Source organism: Pleurodeles waltl, chromosome 6, assembly GCF_031143425.1.
Source record: "Pleurodeles waltl isolate 20211129_DDA chromosome 6, aPleWal1.hap1.20221129, whole genome shotgun sequence".
NCBI classification, from domain to species: Eukaryota; Metazoa; Chordata; class Amphibia; order Caudata; family Salamandridae; genus Pleurodeles; species Pleurodeles waltl.
Window position 1 is genome coordinate 20,147,648 of NC_090445.1, and position 21,892 is coordinate 20,169,539.

At 47.8% G+C, this 21,892-nt stretch overlaps 1 protein-coding gene across 5 annotated transcripts in view; it reads left to right on the forward strand.

Moving 5' to 3' along the window:
• FUBP3 (far upstream element binding protein 3) overlaps positions 1-21,892 on the forward strand; it is a 217,507-nt gene that overhangs the window by 60,814 nt on the left and 134,801 nt on the right. For all 5 annotated transcript variants that reach the window (XM_069237058.1, XM_069237062.1, XM_069237059.1 and 2 more), the window contains 4 exons: positions 1,581-1,652; positions 3,011-3,068; positions 12,193-12,355; positions 13,776-13,874. In XM_069237058.1, the coding sequence (XP_069093159.1) occupies positions 1,581-1,652; positions 3,011-3,068; positions 12,193-12,355; positions 13,776-13,874 (392 nt within the window). The remainder of the gene's footprint in view (positions 1-1,580; positions 1,653-3,010; positions 3,069-12,192; positions 12,356-13,775; positions 13,875-21,892) is intronic.

Below are 21,892 nucleotides of genomic sequence, written 5' to 3' on the forward strand. Positions count from 1 at the left end.
CCCCTTTCTGGGTGCTGGGATGCTGCCCCCCTTTCTGGGTGCTGGGATGCTGCCCCCCTTTCTGGGTGCTGGGATGCTGCCCCCCTTTCTGGGTGCTGGGATGCTGCCCCCCCTTTCTGGGTGCTGGGATGCTGCCCCCCCTTTCTGGGTGCTGGGATGCCCCCCCCCCCTTTCTGGGTGCTGGGATGCCCCCCCCCCCTTTCTGGGTGCTGGGATGCCCCCCCCCCCTTTCTGGGTGCTGGGATGCCCCCCCCCCCCTTTCTGGGTGCTGGGATGCCCCCCCCCCCTTTCTGGGTGCTGGGATGCCCCCCCCTTTCTGGGATGCCCCCCCCCCCCTTTCTGGGTTCTGGGATGGGCCCCCCCCCCCCCCCCCCCGGGTGCCAGGAGCCACCGCTTCATGGCTGCCAGCCGATCTGGGGTGGTAGAGCTGAATAAGGTGATGTTTTCTTACCAGCTGCTGCTTGATCACGCAGTTGGGCTTTAGCGCCTCTATTTGTGGAACATTTCTGCAAGTGAAATAGATGAAATACATGCAGCTGGGGGCACGTAGGCTCTTGTCTTAGACAGATTTGAACCTTTTTAGCCAGAAAGCTAGCTAAGGATGGCCGTCTAAGAGAAGGCAGTGGGTGTATTTAATCTCCTCCTCTGGTGATCACTGTGACCATAATCCAGCAGATCATGTCTGCCCACGGTGCCACGTGAACCCCGCAAGTAGCTGTTTGTAAATTAGACTTAGTCCTGTTCATAGCTCAACCCGAACTACCCAGTCCGACCCGCCTTGATGGAAACACCAGCACAGCGGACGGGCTTCAGCCTTGGTGAGACTCGGCAGTGGCTTAGGTCCTGTGGCACAGAGGTGGCACGGACGCTGAATGTGGGCTGAGGCTCCTTTCAGTAGCACAAAAACCGATGGGTGGATTGATTGCCACCACAAGCATTGATTAGTGGAAATTAATTCAGAGGGACTTCAAACATCCAGAGGCGTCCTGATGAGTCGTGGTGTAGTGTCGGGAAGCTGAAGTTCTTGCAGATAGTCTGCCAGGGTCCTGTGGAGCCTGAACATGTAATCGATTGAGCAGTTATTGGGTCTTGGGTGACCTTCAGGGGTGTTGTGAAGTTTGAATAAGCTGGACATGGATTGGAGGGAGGAGGGTCTTAATGAAATTGGAAGTTACTTTCTTCGTTCACTTCTCTTCCAGTCTTTCTGGCCTGTGGGTTACACTTTGCAGAGCCGTTTTGCATGAACGATTTGTTAATATACATACTTTTGCTAATGATGTTTTTGAAGAAAGGGGTGCAAATCTGCATGTTGTGCTCTGAATCCCACCTGTTGGAGTATTTTTACTTAATTTTATTTATTTTAATAAATCGGTAAAAGCCTAAATTGCATGTAAGAGTTGGCATGGTCACCTGGTGTTTTCTGAATGATGCTTTTGCTGTTTTGTCCTTGTCAGTCACTGCAGATCCTTAGGACTTCTGCTCACTTTTAGCTGGAGCATGTTGTGGTATTGTGCCTTTACTGTGGCTTCTCCTGTTCACACCATGTGAAGCTCTTCTGAAATGTCTCTTCTTCCATCTAGTAATTGGCCGGGGCGGTGAGCAGATCTCCAGAATCCAGGCCGAGTCCGGATGCAAGATTCAGATTGCCCCAGGTAACCATGTCTCAGGAGCCTCGCGCTGCCCAGTATCTGCCTCTTGTCTGTATCTCATGCGTTGAGTGATTGATGCCTGCTAGGTGTGGTGAGTCTGACCAGACGTGGCCTGAGATGTTAGACCCGCACTGGAATCTACCGTTGTGCTCCCTTCACAGCTGTTTGTGCTATAGCATCTGTTGCTGAACGTCCAGGGATCTTTTTTTTCGGCTTAGTCCTTTGGACCACTTCACATCCGTGGTCTCCCAGTACCATAATGGCCAGAGCGTGGATGGTGGTGCACCCGGCCTCCCCGTAGTGCTCTTTGCGGACAGCATCTTAAGGTTGAGCTTGTCCGAGACTAGGGGATGGCAGGAGATATAGACGGGCTTCAGGAACTGTTGAGGTGGCTTTGGAAGCATCCGTGTCACTACAGAGGTACCGCTGGGTAACCCCTGCGGTAATTTAGTCTGTGTCCTTGACGGGCACGGGAAATGCCACATTGCAGCTGGCGGGCTACGCACAGGAGTGTAGCTTGAATGGGTAAATAGTCCACGAGCAGGATTTGGACCTGTTGTCGTTGTGCAGAGGTGGCAGTCTTTGTTCTCTGATCTTGGCTCGTCGTGGGACGCTTCCGCGCAGTGGATCTTCTGGGCTCCTCGAGGGGACATTTAATGCCCTGGCTCGGGTCTCTTGTGCAGTGTGGGGGCTCTTCCCAGGTTTTGTGCATCTATGGGGAATGTGACTGAGAGACTGTCCTCCACTGACCAGTGTAAGGTTGTTGCACACTGAGGTCAAGAGCTGATGCGCTCTGCGGTTGATCCCATCCTGTGGCCCGTTCGGAGGCCCTGGTCTGCATTTCAACCGTCTTTCCTTCTCTGCAGACCTGTTTTGTCGCTGGCCTGCTTATGTAGGCAGCAGCCTGGCGTGTGCCTGCCTTCTCCAGTCTTACCTTGGAAAGGTGCTAATGTGCTGTCCCTCCCCAGGTAGAAACATCCTCTGAAGCCGAGGGCACAGAGCGGCTGCCTCGAGGGCAAATATTGGTTCTGTGATCGGCCTGTGTAAACGCCCTCTTTCTTGTCTAATCTGACTTTGCAAACAGGCCTGGAAGTTGTTATGTTTGAGGCGAGGTTGTTGGAGAGTGCAGGAGTGAGTGCTGTGCCAACGGGCAGGCGCTATTCGCCGCTGTAACCTTGAGGCTGCAGTAGGGCGCTTGCTGCAGGGCTGTCCATGAAAGCTGTCCGTGCGCAAACAAAACTAGCCAGGTTTAGCGAAAGTTTCCGTGCACTGAGGAAAACTCAGTCGATTCTGATATAATTTTCGTTCTTTACACAAATGCTAAAGATGTGCCTAGTAAATGTCCTCCCTTTGGTTTGCAGACAGCGGCGGGATGCCCGAGCGGCCCTGTGTCCTCACCGGTATGCTGGAAAGCATAGAGTAAGTTCTCAGTACAACTACACTGGGCTTTTCCTCATTACTTTTACCAATTGTGTTTTTTGTATTTGTGGGGGGAGGGAGACGGGGCAGAGGCCACTTTGCAGCTGTGATCCCTGTAGTGAGGGCAGAAGGAACACTCCGCATTGAATACCATGTCTACGCTGGGCACCGAGCGAGAACCCACGATGGGAGGGTGGGGTAGCTGAACACCCGGGGGCAAAGGTTGGAGTTGGAAAGGCAGCTTAATACTGGTATGGGCATTTCCTCCGAGCCCCCCCAAGTCTGTCTCGGTCTCAGCTTCAGGAATGTGCAGTAGTGAATTGAATAATTAACCACCTATGTTCGGTTCTGGATTTCCTGCACCAATGGGCTGCCCTGTGAGGCCTTGGGCGCAGCGTCCGAAGAACTGGAGCGGGTGGAGAGACTCTGCTTGGGGCACATGAGACTTTGGCCCTTGGCATAAGTCTTGGATGCTGAGATCCTGCTCAACCAATTAACACAAGGACCTCAGGATGCAAGTGCTGAGTTTCAACGCACCGGAATGGGACCTTTTAAAATGTGACTGGTCCTTCTGTGCTGCGACTGCAGATGGATAAGGAGACTTCTGAAACATTCCCACATTGGGAATAGTTTATCACTTTGTTAGACAGCTTGCAGGTGCAGCAGAATTGTTGGAAAGTTGGAGAGGTGGCTTGACAGACTCTGGAAATTCTGATGGCGCTGATAAGCATTCACGCTTTAAATCCACATCATTAGTTCAACAGATGTTAATATTTCCTTCACGAGATCTTCATAGTTCAAGCCGATGGGGCTGAATCTGGTTGAGAAGCTCGATCACTTGCCTGCAGCTAGAAATCCTCTAACAGCCCATCTGTCCGTTTCTGATCACCCATGTTGAAGAAAACATGAGCAGTGACTCCAGCATTGCACAGTATCACACATGGGCGCACATTGGTTAGCAGTGGCTGTGCTCTCAGCCACGAGAGCACACCGTCCCCCTTTCCACTGCTGAAACCAGAGGCCTCTGCCCACTGGTGGAAAGGGCGCCCGAAAAGGTGCCCGGCTCTAAAGAGGGCCAGGGAATTGATTACTGTCACTTCCTGATAGCAAAGCGATGGCCAAAAGAAGAATGCAAAGCTTCTTGAGCTAAAGACCACGAACAAAACAGACACCAAAGAAATGTTGGCTTTCTGGCAAATTGCTTCCATCTAAATTGATGTAGCCTTAGAGCATCTGCGTGCTTGTTCGGGTTCCCTCGATATTTTCATATACTATTTTAATTATAAAATTCTCTCCATCCACATCTCTTTTGTAGCAAAGACTGGGATCATTTCAAACTGGTACACCCCGAAGATCTCTCTGCACTTATTAAAATCGGAAACCCCATACTTATAACCTCCTACTAGCAGGCCTCATCAAGGAGAACTTTTTTTTTTTTTGCAGACGTCTGCTGTAAAATCCTCATTACTTCCCTCAGTCAAGGAAACTTCCCAGGCCCTTTATAGGGCCACCAGGTCACCCGCGTGCTAAATAAACAAATAAATAAATAAAGCCCAATTGTAATCCTGAATTCCTGTCAAACTGCTGCCCCATCTCGGGCCTTCCAAGGACAGGCGAGGCCCCGAAATCTCAGTGCGGGTCACTCGGTACTTGATAACTGGTCACTGCCTCACTGTCCGGTTTCAGACCAAGCCACTGCATTGAGACTGCGCAGTGAAAATTGTGACCTCTGCGGTAGGTTGGACCCTCGTGTGTTCTTGCACTGCTCTCCTGCCCAGCACCCCTCAACACTATCCATCCCGAAAGCACACTCCGCCCTAGGTCCGCTCTCTTACGTTTATATGAAGGCCCTTCGTTAATACGCTTTCAACCACATTTACCCCCAAAACATCCCTGCTCCCCCCTGTGCTGCTTACATTCCATCTTGGATGTCGGAGAACGCCCCTCCTTCCTAAACCCCTGAAAGAGATTTATTTCCTCTTCCAAATGCAGAAACCCTTTCAACTCGATAAACTGAGCATACCTGGCTTCTTCCCATCACTCCCCAACTTTTTTTATTTTATTTTGTATTTAAACTTTGTATCACGTAGGACGACTCCTTATCCACGAGCCCCTCACATAAACTGTTCAAAGCGGCACAGCCTTTGTGCCAGGAAGAAAATCAAGGCGCTCTTATTTGCTCCTAAAACGAGCAGCTCATGCATGGACTCTGTGTAGCGTGAACACCATCAACCCTGTCCTTGTGGGCATTCCCCCAAACCACTCTGGCACTGCAAACTGTCCCAGATGCTTCAGCCAGGCTTGTATCAGCCAGTAAATTAGACGCTGTCGCATCCGGCCTAGCCAAGTTGCTTTGGCTATCTTTTGAGGACAGGATGTAGTTTAGAGTAGGCTGCCTGGCATACAGATGTGTTCATTCTTCTCCCTACCTCTCCAGGCTGCCACAGGGGGCCTCCATATCTAAGAACGAGAAATCATCTCCTTTTGTAGCCTCCATGTCTCCAAACCTCTCATCGTCTTCAGGAGCCACCTCCCTTTAATCCCTGGGGACCGACAACCCAACCCGCTGCGCTTCAAAGCGGATCTGTCTAGACTGTACCCGACTTATCAAGGCCTTGTAATGTGGCAATGGCTTGCCCCTTCGCTCATCGATTAATCTATCCTCTCTTTCCCTCTGTCACATCTACTCTTCGACCAACTTTCTCTGTTCCTTTCTCACCCTGGTCCGTACTTTTTTTAAATATTTTTTTTTAATTTTTTTTACCACCTTCCCTACCTCCACACAGTTTCCCTACTTACGTCATTGTTCACCCTGCCCCTCCTCGGGTTTTGTTGCCCTAATGCTGCCTCCCCTTTCAATCCCACCCTCCCGTGCCTTGTTCGCGTGTGCGGTGTATCAGTTCTCTCCCTTGTTTTAAATGTTTACTCCTTCAAAGCGCTACCATTCCTCCAGACAACACCTGTTCATACCAGCTGCAGAAAAGCTAAGCAATCGTGAGGGTTTGTGGTAAATCATCAACATTTCTAGTACAGACTCTTTGGCTGTTGGCCTGAGCTGAATTCCCTGCACCTTCCCCGAGCAGGACTGGAACCAGCCTATCTGAGATCGATCATTTGTTTACCAATACCAATTTCATTGGCTTTGTGAAGTCCGTTTCCATTGCTGTTCTGCGGGGCTTTCAAACATCACCCAGCTTCTGGAGGTTGAGTCAACCACAGCAACTGAATGTTTCCCTAGTGAGGGGATTGCTTACTTGGGGGCCCTGGTGGTCACGGTGAATGCCAAGTGTTTCCTTAGAGGGGGGAGGGGATACGGTCTTCGTTCTAAGTGTGCCTCTTCAGCCTGGTGACCGGTCTCTCCGGCATCTTTGCCATGGTGTAGTGTCACAATGCATCAACTACAACTAAACAAGTGGGTGTCAGCAGTGTCTCCAAAGAAGCTGCCTGACGTCGCCAACTGGATGAGGAACTATAGTTTGACTCTTCCAACGTTCCAATCCCCTCTTGCTGGTTTTGATGCAAGAACATGTCGCAGCGGAAGCCCGTCCTGCAACCAATCCCTCTGCAGTGGGACTGAATGTTGCTCCCGCAGCATGAGGGGGGTACACTTAGTACCTATTGGTTCAAGGAGGTTGGCTGGGAAGGTGTCCATCTGCCTACCCCGAGGGCAGTCCGTCTGACCCAAGCATTCCTTTTCCCGGGGTCTTTGCGGAGTACCGTGCAGACTGATCAACTAGATGTCGCATACGACCCACCAGCCCAAGGGACGACTGAGCATCACTGCCATCTGAAGGGTGGATTGAAGTCTGGGGATTCGAGCTCTAAGGTTATGACAATTTATTAGTCAGTTGTGGTAAATTTGACTAAATATCTATCTTTCAAATGCTCACAGGTTGTTTGGTTGTCCTAATCTGTGAAGTACAATAGGACATTTTGGGGATACGGCAAACGCAGAATGCCAAGGCCGTATGTCCAGCTCTGGGGAACCCCAGTTGACCGAGGAATGCTATTTTGATTAAGTGGTAGGGCATTTTTTCTCTCAATATGGTTCTGCCCCAACAAACGCCCATCTGAAGCAGAGTATGGAGAAGGCTTTGTGGCCGTGCCAGTTTCCACATTTGCTTTACCCATTAGAGAACTTCGTAAGGGATTGTGCAGACTGGCATCCACCTGGGCACGAGATGCACATTCCACCACCACAGCTGTCCTTGGTTGCGTTAGGCTTAATTGAATCGTCTTCAAAATTAGGTAAATTAGCAAAAAATTCAGTAACTTGACCAGGCCTGCTTCATAAGTCACTTCCTTCTTCTGAAGGTAATTTCAGATTTTCATTTAAATAAAGATTTCACCTCGTATCCTATTTTCTCAGTCTTTTCTCTCCAGACCATATACTTTTAAGATCCCCCTCATTGTTTCTTTGTTCAGTTCGTTTGTCAGGCAGCTCTTTAACTGTGGAGCATTAGACGCTTTGCATACTACTAGAAGTTAGGTTGCACATATTGCATGCTGTAAGCTGTTAGTGTTTCCATAAGTGCATACCGGGGCACTCGCTACCCACACGGATAGTTATTACCTGTACCAGACGCTGCTTTCGAGACCAACTCCAGAGCACGCACGCGCTGGTCATGCCCCGGTGTGCCACACAGTGCCCGGCCTGTCCCTCCTGCCTCTGTTGCGAGGGTGGACTTGCTCTTTCCTTTACCATTGAGGGATATCCATAAAGATTCCCTGGTGAGGTGGATGTTTGCTTATCGTCCTAGTTCTATACCATGGCATGTTCACTGCATTAAACACACTACCCTCCTTTGTCGCAAAGGAAGCAATTCAATACCTTGGTAATAGACTGAGGACCATCTCTTAATCAGAAATAATCCGGGATAGCTGATAACTGACTGGAGTGACAATGTTTGCTTCATTTTACCCTTTTTAGAAAGTGTTTGAAGTGTCACAGTTGGGATTTAAAATATGGTCAAAATTAGCTTTTTAAAAATAAACCTGCATTGGCAAAGCCAGTAAATATTGCCTTTATAATGCTAAGCTATTTGACTTTGTCAATGCTTGTTTGTAAAGCATTGTATTAAAGTAAAGAAAAAGTACTGTACGAAAAGCAAATGCATATCTTAAGGTAACAGGAAACTGAACAATGAATTCAGCGCTTTTAGTCTCTATAAAATGCATAGTTTTATTTTTCACATTGTACGCAGGAAACGCTAAACAGGATTAAAAGCCAATTTAAAAATAACGTGAGTAGTTCCAAGTACCTAAAAGAACATGGCGGCTGTCTGAACACATGGCAGCGTTTAAAGGAAGATGCTTGCCGTTTACGTCCTGCGCTCTAGGAAATGGAACAAATACTCCAGCCTTTCCTAAAATGTGTGGGAGGCAGCCCATGAAATAAAATCAACCTGATGGTCTCCTCTTTGGGGAAATTTGGCAAAAATATGCCTTTTCAATGTGAGAATTAAAATGTGTGCAGTCATATAAAATGCTCAACAATCGAGAGATGTGACTTCCTGATGTGGAAGGATATGCCAGCCAATCACAAGGATGGCACCGAAGTTGTGCTCCAGGGCAGCGAGAAACACAGGAGAATCAAGGAAGCCATCAAATAAGAAGCAAGCAAATTATATTAACAACACAGACAACCAATGATATACAGTGGGCTGACCCACAGAACACACTTATTTGTATTGTACATAATAGTTCTTGAAGACAAGAGACCTCTAAAACCGGTCTCTAGGCAAGACCTAAAAAAAGACAAGCATTTGCAATGCAACGGGTCTCGCGTTTGCTCAAGTGAGAGCTATTGGCGTTCTAAACTCCTAACCGGACTTTTCTTGCCACATAAACTGCAAATTAAGAGTAAAACAGTTTCATATAAGGGATCAGATTCACAGCGCCACGGCTGCCTTGAGCATCAGTGTGAAGAGACACAAAAGGAGAAAGCAGTCAAACTTATCAGCAAACGTGCAATTATCCATGTAACGGGGTCGATGGCCAAGGCGGTAACACAACCTCCCCAAGGAGGAACAAACGTAAACCATTTACCAATGTCAACAAAGGATTTCTGAAGGGGAAGCCCACAGACCAGTGGTAGAGATGGGCGTGAGGTGGGAGTTGTTAAAAGCCCAGATACATACCAACACGTCGGAGAAGCAGCGATTGTGCGCTGCTATGCTCGACCTAAACTGGGAAGAATTTGATTTATTTTGTTTTATTTTGTATTATATTGGAAAGTTGTCCCTTTAGTTCACATGTTAAGCTCCCACAAATAGCCGGGCCTATAGGTGCTTTATGTATTAAATTAAGATGCTTTGACAAGAAACCAGGGTGTAGGACAAGTGGTGTTTTCCTTGCCTTTAAAGAGTGTCGCCGGGCTGTTCAAGTGTGAGCAGCTACCCCTCACTGTGATGTACTGCTTGAGCCTCCACCAGCTCTGTCCAGTGTATAAATGATCGGTTCCAGTTGACGGGTGGTGGAACGATGGTGGTGTGTGCAAAGGGCTCCACCATAGTCTGAGCTCCTGCTTTGTAGTAGAGCAACCTCTGCCGTAAATTGCACTAGTTTGCTTGTCAATCCCAAGGCCTACGTTTTAGTCGTCCTTTGAAAAAAGATTCTTCCTGCGTCTTGCACCAAAAACGAGTGCAGCCATGGGTCTGAACCTGTATTCCTCATGGTAAGCTCAGTTTGCTCCATAAGTTACTTCTTTCCATCCTGCTGTATGACTGGCGAGTAGAAAAAGATTCAAAGGACAGAACATCAAATCCACATTAAACAATAGATTCCCAGTATCTCCGAACTTAGCTGCTGTTGGTAAAGTCCCTCATTCAGTTTGCCTCGGGATTGTGCCCTTTGGGTTTGTTTCTTGCCGTATGCACATAGCGACCCTTGGCATGGTCTTGACCGGCTGCTTTTCTTGCTGGTCTTCAACAAGGAAGCCGCCTGTTACCACTTACTGCTGTTTAAAGCGCACTGATAACAAGCATAATTGCAACTTGCAGCTTTCCTTATATTATGGAATATATTATGCCTTTGCCTGCTTTGTGCATAATATCTGGTGTATTCCCTCATATACATTGTGCTCATTTGGAAATCCTTTGTTCATGGAGCCACCAAGCAGCAGTCCCTGCACACTTCCTGCTTGGTGGCAGATTTCCTTGGGCGGTGCGGAAACTTCTTCAGGTTGGCTGCTGCTTTGCACGTAGAGCACAGTTGGATTTCTGCAACTTCCGTTTGCATTCTAGTCATAGCAGGGCTCCTTGTGTGTTTTCTGCATAGGGCGAGCAGTCTGCCTTGCCTTTCTATTTTACATGGAGACAGAAAATCTTTTTTTATTTGCTTATGCACATATTTATCAAACTGATTGCTTTGCGCATAAAGCTGCCAGCACTTTGGGCATAGGACCTTCTGCTTTTGGCATGGGCATAAGACCAGCACGTGGCTTGCCTTGTGCATGGAGAGAACAGATACACCTCCTTCCATTCCTTCTGCTTTGGGCCAGCTCCGGGGTTCTTGTGCAAGTCTTGTGCGTTGAGCGTACAGGTGGGTTTTACGCACACTAGGCTTTCATGGTAACTTCTTGAGGCATTTAGGGCTCTATATTCTTAAGTAACTTTGTTATTAAATCTAGCTTGTTGCCAGGGGAGATAATGGCAAACAGCAGCTTGCGAGTAGCTCCTGCTCGTTCTGAGAACAGGGAGGGTAAATGCATTTCCAAAAAAAAAAAATACCCTAACTTGAAACATTGACCCGGAGACAAGCCAACCCTTTTTATGTAGGTGTAGAATACTAAAATTATTAAAAGAATCTGAGTAAGCACACCCCAGTTTCAGCACTGAAACTGGTGTAATCTTCTGATCCTGCCACTTCGTATTCAAAAGCAGTCCGGGATCAGAATGCAATAAGCAGTAGTCAGTCTGTTGTGGATCATTGAGTTGTAATGTGAGCAGGGAGTTTAACAGACTATAGACTTCGTTGCGAGACCTGTTTAAAGACTCAATTGGCTAATCTTCTTCCTGAAGGGCACCGGGTGCCCAGTGGACTCTGCGTAGGATGTTTATCATAAGTTCATACACTGCGCAGCAACGGACTCTGCTTAGGATGTTTAGCTTAAGTTCATATGTTGTGCAGCAACACTCTGCTTAGGATGCTTATCATAAGTTCATAAGTTGCGCAGCAGCGGACTCTGCTTAGGATGTTTATCATAAGTTCATACACTGCGCAGCAACGGACTCTGCTTAGGATGCTTATCATAAGTTCATAAGTAGCGCAGCAACGGACTCTGCTTAGGATGTTTAGCTTAAGTTCATATGTTGTGCAGCAACACTCTGCTTAGGATGTTTATCATAAGTTCATACACTGCGCAGCAACGGACTCTGCTTAGGATGCTTATCATAAGTTCATACACTGCGCAGCAACAGACTCTGCTTAGGATGCTTATCATAAGTTCATACACTGCGCAGCAACGGTCTCTGCTTAGGATGCTTATCATAAGCTCATACACTGCGCAGCAACGGACTCTGCTTAGGATGCTTATCATAAGTTCATACACTGCGCAGCAATGGTCTCTGCTTAGGATGCTTATCATAAGCTCATACACTGCGCAGCAACGGACTCTGCTTAGGATGCTTATCATAAGTAGCGCAGCAACGGACTCTGCTTAGGATGCTTATCATAAGTAGCGCAGCAACGGACTCTGCTTAGGATGTTTATCATAAGTTCATACACTGCGCAGCAACGGTCTCTGCTTAGGATGCTTATCATAAGTTCATAAGTAGCGCAGCAATGGTCTCTGCTTAGGATGTTTATCTTAAGTTCATATGTTGCGCAGCAACGGACTCTTAGGATGCTTATCAGTTTAAAAAGTGCACATGGTTATGCAATGTTTTGCTTTTCCCTCTTATCTGCATGTGGTGTAAGGTGCAGAACAGAGTACTTGGTGGTTCCTGTAAAGTTGAAATTCCCCCTCTTTGCTATTTCGTTACTTTCTCAAGGAGGTCAAACCTGCTGGTGGCAAAGCACGGTGCAAGGGAATAAGCTACGTTCACTTTTCTTGCTTTTACTGGTCAGTTGTCCTTTTTTTACATAGTTTTTATTCATTGGAAGCCTCTTGCTTTATCCTCAGACAGGCAAAACGGATGTTGGGACAGATTGTGGACCGGTGTCGAAACGGACCTGGATTCCACAGTGACCTAGACGGTAGCAGCACGATCCAGGAGATCCTGATCCCTGCGTCCAAAGTTGGCCTGGTCATTGGCAAGGGAGGAGAGACCATAAAACAGTTACAGGTATGGCTGCTGCTGGCACAGGCTTTGTAGAGAAGGCCACTTCATGTTCTGCCTCCTCATACAGTGCAATGCAGCAGATTGAATGATGTGGTGAAGCTGTGGTAGTGGAGCTGTGTAAAGACCTTGAGGTGAGGAATTCGTAGAGGACTGGCTAAGTCAGACGGCCCTCCTGCTTTTCGTCTCTGCTCAACCTACAGTAAACCAGTGTATCAAATGATCTTTCCACTGCTGTGTGAGCTTGCTTTGAAGGGAATGTGGCCAAGACTTCTGGAGGCATTCCATCCCTTACTTTTGAGTTTTCCTACGTGCGATGGGAATGTCTAGATGTGTATCACGTTCTTGCTGTTCTAGTTTGTGCTATACTGTTCCTATTGGACCAAGGCTGCTTTGCTTGTGTCTGGTCTGGGCGGAGTGACTTAGTGGGTGGAAAAAAGATGAATTGGGATGTAGCCTGAGCAATTGTTAGTGGCTTTTGATTTTCTCAGTGTGAGCGAACTAACCCAGATAAAATCCCGGTGTAAGGTTGTGCAGTTAAAATGGTATAAGAGGACTCCGCCCTCCTCTGTTTAAGTGTTGTAGGTGCCTTAGTGGCCAGGCAGTAGACAACAAATCTCAAGTGCAGCTCACCAAGAGGCATGCAGGTGGATTTAGTCCGTTCCTTCTTCTGACGGCTCAGTCCCACTTGCAGTTCAGACCCGAGCCATGCTGGTTGAATAGGTCCATGCCCTGTTCTGAAGACTCCCTTAGAAAGTAAAGCCCATGCAGATGGACGAAGTCCACTCCCCTTTTCTGAAGACGCCATTAGGAAGTTGAGTCCCTGCAGGTGGATTGGTCGCTCTGTTCCTTTTAAAACAACCTTACAAGTGTAGTTCATGCAGATGGATTGAGTTCATCCCTTATTATTGAAGACTCCCTTAGCAGTTGTAGACCTTTCAGTGGCATAGAGTTGCATTGAGTGCATCCCCTGTTGTGCAGACTCCCTGCTCAAGGATCTGGAAATATTTAAATCGCATTATGGGCAGCTTGCTCTACTCTGGAGAAGAGGCACTTTTGTTGAGCTAGTTGGCTAAGGAGTACTTACTCGTGCCATCTTGGATTGGTTTTTCTTAAGACGTAGTCCTCCCTGTCAGAGAAACCAATCTGGACGCATTTTATCACTGGTTGTCGTATACAGTGTGTGCAATGCAGCTCTGGGGGTGGGGGCATAAACATATGTTGGTACTGAGGGCAAATGTTTCAGAGGAGGAGCTCGGTAGCACCGTACCTGAGCACTGATCAGTGGGTAGAGACCTTCTGTACACCTACATTTAAAAGTGGCTAAGGGGGTTCTTGGATAAGTTTTGTGATTTGTTTGGGTGCTAGCCAGATGTGGACTGGTTGTTGTGTGGCACTAATGTTGTCTCTAATGGATTCATCATAGGAAAGGACGGGTGCTAAAATGATCATGATTCAGGATGGGCCGTTACCAACCGGAGCAGACAAGCCTCTTCGGATCACGGGTGATCCCTACAAAGTGCAGGTGCGTGTTACTTACCCCCGCCCCCTTGCTTTCTCTTCTACATTTGTGTTGGCTGCTGATGTTAAACTGCTTTGCCAGTAAGACTGCATAACTTCACCATAGTCTCTTCTGTCATATGTCCATCTACATCGGTGACCTTCAAACTTTGTAATGCCTCACCCCCAGTCGGAAGAAAATCATCATCATCATCATTTAAACATTGCAGTTAAGTTCTGTTACAGTTTTAAAAATGCAATGAAATACATGATGCCAAACATACTTTTCCCATCAGACAGGCCTTATTAAAGTGTAAAAGTATCCACAGTGTGATTATTAGACGTGAGGGTGGGGGTTTTCAAGAGCGTTTAGAGTCCCTTCCCTTTTGACACACACGCTGAGCTTGGATTTAAATGACATGTTAGTGACCGCCCATTACAGTTGCGGGTTACGGGTGCCAATGATTGACAGCTTAGAACAGAGCACTGTAATCAGCACAATGCTTCTTTTGGGCAAAGCCTGGTGTGCTCCGCACCCCCCACCCCCTGGAATCATGTGAAGCCCCTCCCCCATGCCCCCCTCCAAACCCCTGGAATAATTTGAAGCCCTCCCCCATCCTCCCCCCGTTTGAAGGCACCTGACCTACATGGACACCTAGACTGCCAAGCTGACTAGCCCCCCCCCCCCCCCCTTCAATAATAACAACCACGCAAGCTCTTGACTCAGTTGCATATAAGTCCAGCCTCCCCCTACGCTCCTAACCATTGGTGAAGGCTCTCCCACATAGTAGAAGCACAGAGGCTGCTTGCGCATGAGCACTGAGAATTGGTCTGGTCACTATCTGAAATATTTCTGCCAACATGGACTTGATGGTGCTTCCATTTTGTGGCAGTGCCTTGTGCATGTGCTCGCACCTAAACCCAGAAACACTCCTACAAAGCACTTCATTGTGCTCCTGGCCCCAGCTTCCCTCTGTACTTGTGGCAGCGACCCACGCTCCCCTGGGTAGCTGAATCCTAGGACTGCCTGTGGATGCAGAGTATCTGCGTGGATGCCACTTCACTTCCGACTGGTTCTATTTCTGCTGTCCTCAGTGTCTTTGTGTAGGTTAGACAAGACCAGAGCAACCTCCTGTCTGTTCCAGGCCAGGCCCATTTACTCTGATTCTCAATCTTTCAAACTCTTACATTTGTGTAACTCCATGTATTTGTAGGGAACTGGGCTTTTAATTGTAGTACCCCGCCAGCCCCACTTTTTGCCTGGCATTTGATGCAACTTTGATTGAAGTGCACTGGGTCCCTGCCAACTAGTTCCTCAGTGCCAGTGTTCTTTCCCCGAAAACTGTCCAATTGGCAAATCCTTTAGAACCCTCCAAGTTCCTAGTAAGTGGTACCTGTGGTACTTGGTGCCTGGGGCACTGAGGAAGGGCTGCAGCACGAATTGTGCCACCCTAAGAGACCCCTCACCAAGCACACGACAGACTGCCACTGCAGCCTGCGTGTCTTGGTGGTGCAGACAAAAGTGAAGACACAAGGTTCGATGGCATCTGTCGCTGTAGATTCGCATGTTTTGCAATAGCTCGCCATCTGGTGTTGGGCCGGAGTGTTACAAGTTGTTTTTCTTTGAAGAAGTCTTTCGAGTCACGGGACCGAGTGACTCCTCCTTTTGTCTCCATTGCGCATGGGCGTCGACTCCATCTTCGATTGTTTTTTTTCCGCCATCGGGTTCGGACGTGTTCCTGTCGCTCCGAGTTTCGGAACGGAAAGATAGCTAATTTTGGAAGATTTTCGTCGGTATTGTTGCGTTCGGGATCGGCGTAGTTAGATTCAACACCGCGTCGAAGGATCGAAGAGCTCCGGTGCCCTTCGGGGGTAGTTTTTTCGATCCCCCGTCAGGGCCTGGTCGGCCCGACCGCGTGCTGAAGAACGCCGATGGAACAGACCCCGTTCCGTTTCTGCCCCAAATGCCACAATAAATACCCCTATACAGACCAACACTTGGTCTGTAACCTGTGCCTGTCACCTGAGCACAGTGAAGACACCTGCGAGGCCTGTCGTGCGTTCCGGTCCCGAAAAACACTCCGAGACCGTCGAGCCAGAAGACTTCAGATGGCGTCCGCGCCGACAGCCCACCGAGAGTTCGAGGAACAAGAAGAGGAAGGTACCTTCTCGATCCAAGACTCAGACTCCGAAGGATTCGACGATACACAAACCGTGAGTAAGACGTCGAAAACCACTCAGAGGAAGATTTACAAGGCCCAGGGGACGCCACTGCCACCAGGCCATGGCTCCACCCATAAATTCGGTGACCGACCGTCGGCACCGAAAAAGGCCCAAACAGTGCCGAGATCGTCTGACTCCGGTCGAGACACCGGCACGCAGCCTTCTCGGGACTGAGAAAGTGCTGGAGACAAGCATCGACACCGAGATGCCGGTGTAGACACGGCTCGACGCCGAGACAGCGGCCCCGAAGAAGATCGGCACCGACAGGTTTCGGCCCCGAAAATGAAAAAAGTCACCTTGGAGCCGAAAAAGGACGCAGACAGGGTTTCGGTCCCGAAACAAACTGCAACCAACCCAGCTTCAGGCTCTTATACAGAAGAGCACTCGCTAACCTCCCAAATGCAAAAGCATAGGTTTGAGGAAGAGCTACAATCAACTGATGTGGACCATACGCAAAAGCGTATTTTCATACAGCAGGGGACTGGAAAAATAAGCACCCTTCCCCCTATTAGAAGAAAGAGAAGGTTGGAGTTCCAAACTGAACAGACACCTCAACCAAAAGTGGTGAAAAGAGTAACCCACCACCCTCTCCTCCGCCCGTGATTAACGTCTCACCAGCACAAACTCCATCACACTCCCCAGCTCACACCACCATAAGCCAGGGTGACCAAGATCAAGACGCATGGGACCTATACGACGCCCCAGTGTCAGATAACAGTCCGGAGGCATACCCTACGAAGCCATCTCCACCAGAGGACAGCACCGCGTACTCTCAAGTGGTGGCTAGAGCAGCACTATTTTACAACGTAAGCCTCCACTCAGAACAGGTCAAGGATGATTTTTTATTCAACACACTCTCCTCCACCCACTGCTCATACCAAAGCCTGCCTATGCTCCCTGGTATGCTCCGGCACGCAAAAGAAATCTTTAAGGAGCCGGTCAAAAGTAGGGCAATCACACCAAGGGTGGAAAAAAAGTATAAGGCGCCTCCTACAGACCCGGTTTTCATCACTACACAGCTGCCACCAGACTCTGTCGTTGTAGGAGCAGCTAGGAAAAGGGCCAACTCCCACACATCTGGAGATGCACCACCCCCAGATAAAGAAAGCCGCAAGTTCGATGCAGCTGGTAAGAGAGTCGCAGCACAAGCTGCAAACCAGTGGCGCATCGCGAACTCTCAGGCCCTACTTGCGCGCTATGTCAGAGCCCATTGGGACGAGATGCAACATCTCGAACATCTGCCCAAGGACTTACAAAATAGGGCAAAACAAGTGGTTGAGGAGGGACAGACCATTTCCAACAACCAGATCCGCTCCTCCATGGACGCTGCAGATACAGCTGCACGGACAATTAATACATCTAACTATCAGAAGGCATGCATGGCTCCGAACGTCTGGATTTAAACCAGAGATTCAACAAGCAGTTCTCAATATGCCTTTTAACGAAAAAGAACTGTTCGGTCCAGAAGTGGACACAGCGATTGAGAAACTCAAAAAAGATACGGACACTGCCAAAGCCATGGGCGCACTCTACTCCCCGCAGAGCAGAGGGAATTACAGCACATTCCGTAAAACACCCTTTAGAGGGGGGTTTCGGGGTCAGAGCACACAAGCCAGCGCCTCACAAGCAACACCGTCCAGTTACCAGGGACATATAGAGGAGGTTTTCGGGGACAATATAGAGGAGGGCAATTCCCTAGGAATAGAGGAAGATTTCAGAGCCCCAAAACCCCTACTACTAAACAGTGACTCACATGTCACTCACCCCCTCCACACAACACCAGTGGGGGGAAGAATAAGTCATTATTACAAAGCATGGGAGGAAATCACTACAGACACTTGGGTTCTAGCAATTATCCAACATGGATATTGCATAGAATTTCTACAATTCCCTCCAAACATACCACCAAAAGCACAAAATTTGACAAAACATCATTCCAATCTCCTGGAGATAGAAGTGCAGGCACTATTGCAAAAGAATGCAATCGAATTAGTGCCAAACATACAAACACAGGAGTTTACTCACTGTACTTTCTGATACCAAAGAAGGACAAAACGCTGAGACCAATCCTAGACCTCAGAGTAGTGAACACTTTCATCAAATCAGACCACTTTCACATGGTCACACTACAAGAAGTATTGCCATTGCTAAAACTACACGACTACATGGCAACTTTAGACCTCAAGGATGCTTATTTCCATATACCAATACACCCATCGCACAGGAAATACCTAAGGTTTGTATTCAAGGGAATACATTACCAATTCAAGGTACTGCCTTTCGGATTAACAACCGCACCAAGAGTCTTTACCAAATGTCTAGCGGTAGTCGCTGCACACATAAGAAGGCAGCAAATACATGTGTTCCCATATCTAGACGACTGGCTAATCAAGGCCCATTCGTTAATAGAGTGCTCAAATCACACAAATCATATCATACAAACCCTCTTCAAACTAGGGTTCACCGTCAACTTCACAAAATCCAAAATTCTGCCGCGCAAGGTACAACAATACCTAGGAGCCATAATAGACACATCAAAAGGAGTAGCCACTCCAAGTCCACAAAGAATTCAAAATTTCAACACCATCATACAACGCATGTATCCAACACAAAGGATACAAGCAAAGATGGCACTACAACTCCTAGGCATGATGTCTTCATGCATAGCCATTGTCCCAAACGCAAGACTGCACATGAGGCCCTTACAACAGTGCCTAGCATCACAATGGTCACAAGCACAGGGTCACCTTCTAGATCTGGTGTTAATAGACCGCCAAACTTACCTCTCGCTTCTGTGGTGGAACAACATAAATTTAAACAAGGGGCGGCCTTTCCAAGACCCAGTGCCACAATACGTAATAACAACAGATGCTTCCATGACAGGGTGGGGAGCACACCTCGATCAACACAGCATACAAGGACAATGGAACGTACATCAAACAAAACTGCATATAAATCACCTAGAACTTCTAGCAGTTTTTCAAGCACTAAAAGCTTTCCAACCAATAATAGTTCACAAATACATTCTCGTCAAAACAGACAACATGACAACAATGTATTATCTAAACAAGCAAGGGGGGACGCACTCCACGCAGTTAAGCCTGCTAGCACAAAAGATTTGGCGTTGGGCAATTCACAACCAAATTCGCCTAATAGCACAATTTATACCAGGGATCCAAAATCAACTCGCAGACAATCTCTCTCGAGATCACCAACAGGTCCACAAATGGGAAATTCACCCCCAAATTCTGAACACTTATTTCAAACTCTGGGGAACACCTCAGATAGACTTGTTTGCGACAAAGGAGAACGCAAAATGCCAAAACTTCGCATCCAGATACCCACACAAACAGTCCCAAGGCAATGCCCTATGGATGAACTGGTCAGGGATATTTGCTTACGCTTTTCCTCCTCTCCCTCTCCTTCCTTACCTGGTAAACAAACTCAGTCAAAACAAACTCATATTAATAGCACCAACTTGGGCAAGGCAACCCTGGTACACAACGCTGCTAGACCTATCAGTAGTACCCTGCATCAAATTGCCCAACAGGCCAGATCTGTTGACACAACACAACCAAAAGATCAGACACCCAGATCCAGCATCGCTGAATCTAGCAATCTGGCTCCTGAAATCCTAGAATTCGGGCACTTACAACTTACCCAAGAATGTATGGAAGTCATAAAACAAGCCAGAAGGCCATCCACCAGGCACTGCTATGCAAGTAAATGGAAGAGGTTTGTTTGCTACTGCCATATTAATCAAATACAACCATTACACACAACTCCAGAACATGTAGTGGGTTACTTGCTTCACTTTCATAAATCTAACCTGGCTTTCTCTTCCATTAAAATACACCTTGCAGCAATATCTGCATACCTGCAGACTACCTATTCAACTTCCCTATATAAGATACCAGTCATTAAAGCATTCATGGAGGGCCTTAGGAGAATTATACCACCAAGAACACCACCTGTTCCTTCATGGAACCTAAATGTTGTCCTAACTAGACTTATGGGTCCACCTTTTGAACCCATGCACTCCTGCGAAATACAGTTCCTAACCTGGAAGGTGGCATTTCTCATCGCCATTACTTCCCTAAGAAGAGTAAGCGAGATTCAGGCGTTTACAATACAGGAACCTTTTATACAACTACACAAGAATAAGGTCGTCCTAAGGACCAATCCTAAATTTTTGCCAAAGGTTATTTCACCGTTCCATCTAAATCAAACAGTGGAACTTCCAGTGTTCTTTCCACAGCCAGATACCGTAGCTGAAAGGGCACTACATACATTAGATGTCAAAAGAGCATTGATGTATTACATTGACAGAACAAAGAACATCAGAAAGACTAAACAACTATTTATTGCATTTCAAAAACCTCATGCAGGAAACCCAATATCAAAACAAGGTATAGCCAGATGGATAGTTAAATGCATCCAAATCTGCTACCTTAAAGCTAAACAACAGCTGCCCATTACACCAAGGGCACACTCAACCAGAAAGAAAGGTGCTACCATGGCCTTTCTAGGAAACATCCCAATGCAAGAAATATGTAAGGCAGCCACATGGTCTACGCCTCACACATTCACCAAGCACTACTGTGTAGACGTGTTATCCGCACAACAAGCCACAGTAGGTCAAGCCGTATTAAGAACATTATTTCAGACTACTTCCACTCCTACAGGCTGATCCACCGCTTTTGGGGAGAGAACTGCTTACTAGTCTATGCAAAACATGCGTATCTACAGCGACAGATGCCATCGAACTGAAAATGTCACTTACCCAGTGTACATCTGTTCGTGGCATCAGTCGCAGTAGATTCGCATGTGCCCACCCGCCTCCCCGGGAGCCTGTAGCAGTTTGGAAGTTACCTTCAACTATTTGTATATGTATCATCTCGACCTTAAATAGGTGCATACTTAGTCACTCCATTGCATGGGCACTATTACTACAATTCAACTCCTACCTCACCCTCTGCGGGGGAAAAACAATCGAAGATGGAGTCGACGCCCATGCGCAATGGAGACAAAAGGAGGAGTCACTTGGTCCCGTGACTCGAAAGACTTCTTCGAAGAAAAACAACTTGTAACACTCCGGCCCAACACCAGATGGCGAGCTATTGCAAAACATGCGAATCTACTGCGACTGATGCCACGAACAGATGTACACTGGGTAAGTGACATTTTCAATTTCACACATTCCTGTGTGCCCTGACACTGCATGTAATATTTGTAAGTCACTCCTAGAGCAGCCTGACAGCCCTAAGGCAGGGTGCTCAGTAATACATGTGTGAGCATACCTGAGCAGACATGTCCCTGTGCTGGTCAGTCCATTACTGCCAGTACAAGTGACCAGAGAAGACATTTTAAACCATGTACTGGACACTGGTGAAAACAAGTTCCACAGCTACATGACTCCACTGAAGATGGGGATGTTTGGTATCAAACCTCTGGTATTGGCAAACCTACACCAATGCCAGTGTTGGTTTTACCTATATATGCAGCCAGAGGGCACCTTTGAGGTGTACCCTGAAATCCAACCAGCCTCTGGTGTCCTTGTTGACTGGCTTCTACCAGCCTGCCACCAGAGATGCTGATCTGACCTCCTCGGGTGAGAGCCTTTGCTCTCAGGAGGCCCATAACTAAGGCCTGTCTGGAAAGAGGGTGTACCACTGCCTTCCAGGATGACCTGCTGATTAGCCTCCTTGGGCTGGCAAGCTTCATCGAAGCTGCCACCTTTGGAATGTGAATCTGTCTCCCCTCGCACAAGAGGATGTCACCCCCCCCCCCCCCCCCCCTAGAACCTGAACAGGTGGGAAA